Source organism: Mauremys mutica, chromosome 25 (assembly GCF_020497125.1).
Source record: "Mauremys mutica isolate MM-2020 ecotype Southern chromosome 25, ASM2049712v1, whole genome shotgun sequence".
In the NCBI taxonomy this organism is placed as follows: domain Eukaryota; kingdom Metazoa; phylum Chordata; order Testudines; family Geoemydidae; genus Mauremys; species Mauremys mutica.
In genome coordinates, this window is record NC_059096.1 from 11,855,306 (window position 1) to 11,865,526 (window position 10,221).

General features: G+C 60.3%; 1 protein-coding gene across 1 annotated transcript in view; it reads left to right on the top strand.

Annotated features, from left to right (window-relative positions):
- The window catches only part of LOC123356524 (alpha-2-macroglobulin-like protein 1), a 46,833-nt gene extending 37,710 nt beyond the window's left edge, over positions 1–9,123 (top strand). Inside the window, exons 17-24 of the mRNA XM_044999861.1 lie at positions 3,879–4,090; positions 4,346–4,561; positions 4,712–4,836; positions 5,256–5,346; positions 7,066–7,134; positions 7,584–7,686; positions 8,364–8,405; positions 8,740–9,123. Coding sequence (XP_044855796.1) covers positions 3,879–4,090; positions 4,346–4,561; positions 4,712–4,836; positions 5,256–5,346; positions 7,066–7,134; positions 7,584–7,686; positions 8,364–8,405; positions 8,740–8,774 — 893 coding nt within the window. The 3' untranslated portion in view covers positions 8,775–9,123. The remainder of the gene's footprint in view (positions 1–3,878; positions 4,091–4,345; positions 4,562–4,711; positions 4,837–5,255; positions 5,347–7,065; positions 7,135–7,583; positions 7,687–8,363; positions 8,406–8,739) is intronic.
- Positions 9,124–10,221: the final 1,098 nt, after the last annotated feature.

The following is a 10,221-nucleotide window of genomic DNA, read 5'->3' on the forward strand; positions in this document are numbered from 1 at the left end:
CAAGGCTGCGACTTCGCCCGTTCCAAATGTGGCTGGCATCGGTATACCGCCCTCATCACGACCCCATGGATATGGTGGTGGCGGTGCCGAGACCCACTCTCCAGACACTCACCTGGTGGCTGAATCCGGAGACAGTCTGCGCAGGGGTTCCGTTCCGCCCTCCTCGCCCGTCGATCACCCTGACCACAGACGCGTCGGCGCTTGGATGGGGGGCTCACATAGGAGACCTGCACACCCAGGGTCTCTGGTCAGCCCAGGAGCTCTCCCTCCATATCAACGTCCGGGAGCTGAGAGCGATCCATCTGGCGTGTCTCGCCTTTTGGACCCACCTTCAGGACCGCTGTGTAGCGGTGTACACGGACAACACCACAGCCATGTTCTATGTCAACAAGCAGGGCGGAGCTCGATCCTCCCCGCTTTGCAAGGAGGCGATGCTCCTCTGGGATCTTTGCGTGACCCACTCGATTCGCCTCGAAGCGTTTTTTCTACCAGGAGTGCAGAACACGTTGGCCGACCGTCTGAGCAGGTCCTTTGCCTCCCACGAGTGGTCCCTTCGCCCAGATGTGGCTTACACAATCTTCCAGAGGTGGGGGTTTCCCCAGGTAGACCTCTTCGCCTCCCGGGCCAACAGGAAGTGCCACAGGTTCTGCTCCTTCCAGGGTCAAGCTCCAGGCTCCCTCTCGGATGCGTTTCTCCTGCCATGGACGGAGTACCTCCTCTACGCGTTCCCCCCGTTTCCGCTCGTCCACCGAGTGTTACTCAAGCTTCGGAGGGACAGGGCTCACGTAATACTCGTCGCTCCGGCCTGGCCGAGACAGCACTGGTATACCCTGCTGCTCGAGCTGTCAGTTCGGGAGCCCATTCCCCTTCCGCTGTGGCCGGACCTCATCACTCAGGACCTCGGCAGGCTTTGTCACCCGAACCTGCACTCGCTGCATCTTACAGCTTGGTTCCTGAGTGGCTGACCGACGCAGAGAGGGGTTGTTCAGCGGCGGTGCAACAAGTTCTGCTGGAAAGCAGGAAGCCTTCGACGCGCTCTACTTACCTCGCGAAGTGGAAACGCTTTGCGCTCTGGTGCGACCAGCGAGGTCTTAACCCATTCTCGGCCCCCATCCAGACCGTCCTCGATTACCTCTGGTACCTGAAAGGTCAAGGTCTCGCGATCTCGTCCCTGAAGGTGCACCTGGCGGCTCTGTCAGCCTTTCGGCCCGCTATAGGAGGTCGCTCCGTCTTCTCCAACCCAATGGTAGCCCGCTTCCTTAAAGGGTTAGACCGTCTCTACCCTCAGGTGCGTCCTCCTGCTCCGACTTGGGATCTGAACCTGGTTCTCGCCCAGATGATGGGCCCACCCTTCGAGCCCCTGGCCACGTGCTCTCTGCTCCATCTCACCTGGAAGACGGCCTTCCTCGTGGCGATCACATCTGCCAGACGAGTCTCGGAACTCCGCGCCCTGACGGCGGGTCCCCCGTATACCGTCTTCCACGGGGACAAAGTGCAGCTTCGACCACACCCGACCTTCCTCCCGAAGGTGGTGTCGGCCTTCCATCTCAACCAGGAGATCTTCCTCCCGGTCTTCTTTCCGAAGCCGCACGCCTCACCTCGTGAGCAGCAGCTCCACACTCTGGACGTCCGCAGGGCCCTCGCTTTCTACATCGACCGGACGAAGCCCTTCCGGCGTTCCTCCCAGCTCTTTGTGGCAATTGCCGACCGCATGAAAGGCGAGCCGGTTTCCTCACAACGGATTTCATCCTGGGTGACGTCCTGCATACGAACGTGCTATGAGCTTGCTCGCATCCCCCCGTGCCGCCTCACCGCACACTCGACGAGGGTGCACGCCTCGTCGGCCGCCTTCCTGGCCCATGTTCCCATCCAGGACATCTGTAGAGCGGCCACCTGGTCTTCAGTCCACACCTTCGCTTCCCACTACGCGTTGGTGCAGCAGTTACGAGACGACGCAGCCTTCGGCTCCGCGGTATTACACTCCGCCACGTCTCATTCCGACCCCACCGCCTAGGTAAGGCTTGGGAATCACCTACATGGAATGCATAGGAGCAATCACTCGAAGAAAAAAAGGCGGTTACTCACCGTAGTAACTGGTGTTCTTCGAGATGTGTTGCTCCTATCCATTCCAGACCCGCCCTCCTTCCCCACTGTCGGAATAGCCGGCAAGAAGGAACTGAGGAGCGGACGGGCCGGCTGGGGTATATAACAGCCGCCATAGCGGCGCCACTCCAGGGGGCGCCAGCCGGCCCGCTGGAGTTGCTAGGGTAAAAATGTTCCGAAGAGCCGTGCACGCGCGGCGCGCACACCTACATGGAATGGATAGGAGCAACACATCTCGAAGAACACCAGTTACTACGCCTTTTCCCCCCATGGATCCCTGGGAGGCTTCCCATCCCCCAGCTCCAGATCCCCCAGCCTGTCCCTGCACAGATGCCCTTGGGTTTGTGCCATTCCCAGCCCAGCCCCGGTGTGACCGATGCAGCCTGGGGCCAGCTCTCCATAGGGCAGGAGGTCCCATGGGAGGCCTGAGGTTGGTGCTGAGCTTAAGGAGCCCTCGGCATGATGCCAGGGGGCGCTGGGAGTCCCAGATTGAGCCCCTCACACTCCTCATGAACACGCCCCAGTGATCTCTGTGCGTCTCCTCGGCCCCATTCGAGCTCAGACTGAGCTGTGCTGGGAGCTGAGGCCTGGCGCGCTCGGGCCCTGGGGAGACGTCCCCCCACAGAGAGGAGCCCCCTGCATGGTCTGGGTGGCTCGGTCGTGTCTTAGCTAAGGTGAAAAGTCCCTTCTCTCCAAGCCCCGGCGCAGCGACTGCAGCTGGTCTGTGCCTGAGAGTTGTGTGTGTCACTTCCTGCCCCGCCCCGAGATGGGTAAGAAGTGCTGGGAGCAGCCCGTGGCTCCTGCCCCAGGGAGGGGAGAGGTGGGGGCTCTGCTCCTGGGGCACCGAGGGGCCACCAGGCACTGCGGTAAAACAGCCCTCGGGTTACAGGACCCATCTGTGACGTTACAAGACCCATCTGTGTGGCCCATAAGACCCCGTGGGGTCTGGTGATAACTCAGTGTCAGCTCCACCGCTGCCCTTCAGCTGGGTCCAGCTCCCGCTCCAGCCCCCATGGGCCCCACACTCCCTCAGGGGCTCTCTGCCCCCCAACTCCTCCAGCAGTGGCCACACTAGGCATAAGCAGACTAAGCAATTGCTTCGGGCCCAAGCAGCTCACAGCCCTGCCAGCTCTGGGAGCGGGGGTTGGGCAGGGGAGGAGGCCTGTGGGTGCGCCACTGTCTGCACCATGCACCCCATCAGGGCTTCTCCTCGGCCCCATTCGAGCTCAGACTGAGCTGTGCTCCTAGGGGTGCACTGAGGGCCCGTTGGACACTGGACTGAAACAGCCCTCGGGTGATGGTCCCGTCTTCAAGGCCCCAGGGATCACTCAGGAGGGGGGGTGTTAACCTGGCATCAGCTCTGCCCCCTGCCCTTTGCCTGGGTCTGGCTCTGGGAAGGGGCCAAACTAACACAGGGGATCTCTGCCCCCCTCTAGTGGCTGCAGCCCAGAGAGCTTTAGCGGGTGCCTGGAGCCGGTGACCCCCCTGGGCTCAGCTTGTAGCTCGGGCAGCAGAGGCTCAGGGGTTTCGAGTCAGAGATCCAGGGTTCAGTCCCTGCTAATAACCCACCCAGGGGTGTCGTGTTACACTTGTGTAGCCCTCCTGTGCGCTGTGAAATACCTGCCGTGTCCTGCCCCAGAGGTGGCTGCATTCAGTGGGGGGCAGGAGTCCCTCTGGCCTGGGAAGCCCCTGGGGCCCCTTTGGAAAGCAACCAGGTGACCCACTGTCTTGTAACTGCAGCCGTGGGGCTGCTCTTCCCTCGGCCCCTCTCCTAGGGGGACAGCTCCACTGGCAGAGGAAGGTGAAGGCCCTGCCCAGCCCCTATGGGAACCAGGCCCCGTCGGCGGAGGTGGAGATGACGGCTTACGTGCTCCTGGCCTATCTCTCCCTGCCCAACGTGTCTGCTGCCGACATGGCGACCGCCGCCCAGATCGTCCGCTGGCTCAGCAAGCAGCAGAACCCCTACGGGGGCTTCGCCTCCACGCAGGTAACACCCCTGCCCTCGGGCAAACCAGTGCTGGGGGCCTGGTGCAGGAAGGGGCCCCTGAGAGCTGCATCTCCGCAGTTAAGCCGGGGCCCTTCCTGGGAGAGGGAGTCCTGGGTGCAGAGCCCGCTGCCCTCAGGGGCTGGGGGCCAGGGTCCCGGTGTCAGTGCCCCGGCGGGACCCGATCCTGCTGCAGTGAGTCTGAGCCGGGCTCCTCTCCCCAGAGCGTGACAGCAGCTCGGTGACTCTCCTCCCCAGGACACGGTGGTGGCCCTGCAGGCCCTGGCCAAATACGCGGCCCTGACGTACAGCGCGAGCGGGGCTGTGTCGGTGACGGTGAGCTCCCAGGCCGGGGCCCGGCAGCGATTCCACGTGGACAACGCCAACCGGCTGGTGCTGCAGCGAGCGGCCCTGCAGGAGATCCCCGGGCAGTACACGGTGCGGGCCAGCGGCAAGGGCTGTGTCTTTGTGCAGGTGAGTGCAGGAGCCCCTGGGGCCCAGCCGGCCCAGCGGTGACTGGCTGTGCCCTTGCCCTGCCCCACGGCGCCTGGCTCTGGGCCCAGGCTCTGATCTGCGGTGGCGGAGGCAGCAGGCTCTGCCCCAACCCTTTTGCTTGTCTCCCAGCTGATTCTGCGCTACAACGTGCCGCCCCCAAGGAGCGCCGCGACCTTTGACCTGCGGGTGGAGACGGAGCCGAAGGAGTGCACCGAGAGCGCCACATCCCGCTTCAGCCTCATGCTGCACGCCCGGTACGAGCCCCAGCCCCCACCCCCGCTGGGTGCGAGCGCCTGGGGGCAGGGGCAGGCCCCAGGCAGCGGGAAAATGGCCGGGGCAGAGCCGCCCCACTGCAGGAATTGATCGCCGGGGGAGCTATCCCCCCACAGGGCTCGGGGTAGAGGCGGGGGCCCCTTGGAATGTGCCAGGGGCTAAAGGGCTGGTCCCGGGGCTGATCTAATGGACAGTCGGCTCCCAAGCAGCTCCTGGGGCCGGGCCCCTTACTGGGGAGCTCAGGGCTGGCCCGGGGCTAGCGGGGCTCACAGCCCAGAGCAGGCAGAGGCATTAGAGACGCCTGTAGAGCCGAGAGGACGGGAGGCCTCCCCTACCCCTCCACCCCCTGGGGTCTGTATCCAGGGCAAACCCTGACCTCAGCGCACGGCTCCTGTTGCAGGTACAGCGGGAAGCGCCATGCCACCAACATGGCCATCATCGAGGCCAAGCTGCCGTCCGGCTACATCCCCGTCCAGAGCTCCCTGCGGCAGGTGAGCTTCCCAGGGAGGAGAACAGGCTGGGCCAGGAACACAGCATGAAACCAGGGGCTGATCCATGGGGGAAGAGCCCAGATCCCCAAGAGAACACAGATTGCAGCTCTGACCCCCAGGGCGAGCTCCCCCTGCAGAGCCCTGCCGTGGGGCACTGTGCAACCCTGGGTCTCCCATCCAGTCACTGAGCAGGTCCTGACCCTGCTTAGCTCCCCCTACAACACAATGCCCATGTCTATGTAACCCCTCTGCCAGGCTGTAACGATAGCAGCAAGGGCCGGGTTCAATACATAGGGGTCCCTTCCCCACAACATAATGCAAACCAGCTTGAGCCCCCAGCCAGTGACCTGGGAAAATCTTACACACACCCCTGGGCACCTCGAGGAGGCAATACTTCCCCTCTTGCAAGCACAGACTCTTGGTGTAGCAGAAAAGGTTTAATCACATGAGATAAACAACAAGCATTAAATTGGGACAATACCTCAACTAGAGTTCATAGGTCAAACTATGAGCAAAGCCCCACCCCAGCAAATTGGGCTGTGTCCTTCTCTCTGGGCCCTTGAGTCCAGCAACCCCCAAATCACCCACAGTCCCAAAAGTCCCACAATCCAAAAGTCTCTGTCCCGGGTCAGTGCAGCCCCAGAGTTCAAGAGTCTCTCTGCAGAGGTCCCCCTCCCGAGCCTGGGTAAAAAGGGGCACCTTACGTGGTTCGGGGCCAACTGCCCTGCCTCTTCGTGGGGTTTTGCTTCCACGAGTCGTCCCCGCAAACAGCTCAGCTGGCTCTGTGGCTGCTCCGCTCTGCCAGCTGCTCTGGTCCGCCACCTGTCCTGTGATCTGCTCCGTCCGTCCTCGTGAGCTGCTTGGCTCCACTCACCCAGTGGCTGCACAAACTACTCCACTCCACTCTGCCAGCTGCTCTGCTCCATGGTATTGCTTCAGGCTCCCCCACTCATTAGCACAGTACTCAGTGCTCTCAGCTCAGCAAGTCCAGCTCTTCAGTGATTTCAGCTCTTAGTGATTCTAGCTCATAGTAGGGGAGTCCCAGTGCCAGTGAATTCAGCTCAGTGACCTGTATCTAGATTCTTAGGGGAATGAAAAATTAACTCTGACATTCCACAGTGGAGAGAAGCATAGGTGGAACTGGTGCTTCTGGCTCACACAAGGCACCTATACCACCAAATACAGATATCTGTCCCCAGCCTCTCTCTTTTCAATGGGTTTTGGAACCCATGTCCCTTGTCTAGCAAGTGCTATTTAGTTGATAATGAAACCCTCTATCATAAGACAGTTTTGTAGTTCCTCATTTACTTAATCGGGGTGACAACATTTCGTTCCTCCTGCCCCAATAACAACGAAATTGGGGATCCCACCGCTGTGAAAATAACCATCCCAGGCTGCTGTGCTGTATGCTAAGTGGGGTGGGAGTGCCAATGCAAATAACTGAAATGCCAATGCAAACACTTGAAACTTCTTTCCGCACTCCCCATAATTTACCACCAGATGTCAGGGTGGGGCTCATCCTGACTCTGCTTACATCTAGACTCCCGCCCCTCCCCCAGCGGACACCCAGTGCTCAGGTGTGACTGGCATGGGGGGTGGCAGCCAGGCCCCTCGGTCATGGGGACATTTGGTGCCCCATGTCCCAGCCCCCAGCAGAGCAGTGACTCCAGCCCCAGCCTCTCCATTCCTGGCTCAGCCGTTTCCTCCCTCTGCTCCTAGCTGGAGAAGCAGCCTTTGGTGAAGAGGCTGGAGGTGCAGAACGACCAGGTGACGCTCTATCTGGACCAGGTGAGTGCGGGTAGCTCAGGGCTCCGGCAGCCTGGTGTGAATGGGGAGGGCGTGTCCTGCCCTGGCTCCACCCCCATTACAGCTGCTCTCATGGGCTCTGTGTCACATGCACGGCGAGGGGTCGCTGAAATCTCCCTTGGTTCCAAGTGACCCGTTTCCATATTGGACGGGGAGATGGGACCAGAGCAGCCAAACCCCAGGGAGGGCCGTGAATGGAGTGACGGGGAGCTCAGGGTTGGGGAGGCTGGAACTGGGCCCTGAGTGTGATGAAAGGGGGTCACATTTTTCAGGGGGGTGGAACAGGGATTCGGGGGGAGCATTTTCTCACTGCTCCAGGCCGCAGGGGCAGGGGGAAGCGGCTGGGCCAGGCCGAGCCTCGGGGAGGAGGGGGTTCGAGCTGCCAGTGCAGCCGTTCAGCCCAGGCGCTCGCTCTGTCGCTCTCTCGGTAGCTGACGAAGGAGGCGGCGAGTTTCACCTTCTCCCTGGAGCAGGATTTCCCTGTGAAGAATCTCAGAGCAGCCCCAGTGAGACTGTACGATTACTACGAGACGGGTGAGTCCCGCCCTGGCTCCGCCCCCATTACAGCTACTCGCTAGGCTCTGTGGCACAGTCTGGCTGGGTGGGCGTGTCCTGCGCTTGCTCCACCCCCATTACAGCTGTTCTCCTGGGCTCTGTGTCACACTCAGGGCATGGGGTCAATGAAATCTCACCAGGATCCAAGTGCCCCATTTCCATAAATCCCACTCAGGTCAGAGCCTTCCCGGGTTCGATCTGTGGGGTCGCTCACCGCGAGGGACACGGGAGCCGTGTGCTCGTCGGGCTAGTGGGGAGGGTGCGGCTGATGTAACTGGGGCCGTCCCAGCAGGAGCAGGCAAGTCCCACCCCTTCAGGGCCCCCTACATTTCCCCTGCCATCCAGCTCCTCAGACGCTCCCAGAATCCTTTGTGCTGGGCTAGGAGGTGGCAGGACGGTTTCCCTGGGTGTTTTCAGGGGCGACTCAGTGGTGATTTTTGGGCCCGTCTGACTTACTTGAAGATGGGGGATGGGAGAGAGCGCACAGCCCCACTCAGACAGCTGGGGGCGACCTTCCACTCCCTTCTAGGGCTCAGACCTACAGCAGGGATCCCCTGGGGCTGGGGGAACAGACTCTGCCTGTGTGGGATTGGGGAAGGGGTTTTCATCCCCCCACTGGGTGTTTCCTCCATTCCTTACATCCCTTGCTGTTGCAGGTGAACACACAGAGGCTGAGTACAGCGCCCCCTGCGGCTCAGGTAGTTGTGATGCACCCACACACAACTCCAGTCCCTACAGCTTTATGGGTGGGGGAGTCCATGGGCCGGAGAGGTGTGTGTGTGTTGTAGACGGAAAGGAGGGGGAGATGGGAGCATGGAACCCACCAGGAGCATGTGTGTGTGGGGAGAGACCTCGGGGGGGGAGAGTCTATGTGGGGCACAAGGGAATCTGTCTTGAAGGCAGGGCGTGACTCTGAGGGGAGAGTCTTATCAGGGGGTGGGAGAGTTTTGGGGGGCCGTGTCCACAGCTGTTTGCCGGGAGTTGGGGGATGATTTTGATCCTGTCTCAGGGGATGTTTGTGTTTGTTTAAAGTCCCTGACGCCGACACGATGGAAAATTCCCACTGAAGGTCCCACCCCTGCTGGGCAGCCCCCTCCCCTCCCGTCCCAAGAGCCCCGCGCTGGCAGCCAACACCCCAGGATCGAGGGGCACGGACAGGCCTCGTCTCAGCTGCTTCTCTTCCCCGAACCAGCTTCACTATCCCCCTTAGCACCTTCTTCAGCCAACGCCTCCCCATTCGCTCTGCAAACATCCCACCTGCTCTCCCATATCTCAGCCCCCAGACCGGCCCGTGTGATCCCAGCTGTCTGTCACACGCGGGGACCAGTGACTGCAGTGGGGACCCCTGGGGTTTGCTTCCCGTCCTGCCTGGAGCAGCAGGTTCAGTGTAAAACAAAATAGAAAAACCCACCTCTTTGTGAGGCTGTGTTGTCGCTTTGTGCCTGCCCTGCTGCTGCTCCTCACATGGCTCCTGTGCATCCTTAGAGCAGCCAGATCCTGGGACCGTGGCTCTGTCCCCTTCCCCAGCCCTTCGGTCATTGCTGTGGGGTTTGGCTTTAACCCTGGGTCGGACAGCGTCAGCGACAGCCCCCCGGGTTCCAGCCCCGCCTGGCAGAGCTGCCCTCGTTACACATGTCTACATGAAAATGAACCAGTTCAACTGAAGTTAGTTTTGAAACCAGTTTACTTACCCCAGTGAAAACCCCAGTGTGGATGCACTTATTGTGGTGTGGCGGAGGTTGTTTTAGTTTAGGTTCAATCAATTAGGAACTGAAGCTAAACCAGAATCAACTCTTCTCTCAGCCTGACAGGAGCACCTCTACCGGCTCGCATGGGTTGAACTAAATTGATTTTAAAAGCGAAGGCCTGAGAGAGGGAGGAATGGCTTGTCCGACTCCTTAAAACTCTTGCTTGGTTTTGGGTATTTTTGGTATGTTTTGTTACTATCTGTTTAATTCCACGGGCCAATGACCATTGTGGGGAAAGGCGATCTCTGTGACAGGTCTATCCCCAGTCAACCAAGGTGTGAGAGCCTAGTGTACATGCTGTGAGATGCCCAGCCAGTCCTCCAGAGACCCCAGGGCAGATCAGACTCGACATTCCTGCTACTTCCCGGTTAAATAGGAAGCAAGAAAAATATATCCATAGACCGTTCAGACCCTCCCTATCCATCGTAAAGAAGCAAGAACTCTTTGCAGGTCCCCTTTACAAGCAGGAAGCTCCTTTTCCTTTGTGCAGATGTTAAAGGCACCTGATGCAGTTTGTAGGTGCAGGGGCTTTCCCCAGGGCCAGTGTGTGAAAGACTCACCAAAGAGTCACGACCACAAGCTCAGTTTCAGTGGGAAAGGATGGAAGAATTACGTCCCAGAGGGCTGCACGTGCCTGTCTAAGGAGGCAGGAGAACTGGACTTTAGTATTTGGGGAATAGGAAGTGCTCCCGTATTGAAAGACGGTATTGTCCTGTGTGCAGCCGGGGCAGTCACAAAAAGGCATTTCTCTTCCTCTTTGCCCGGG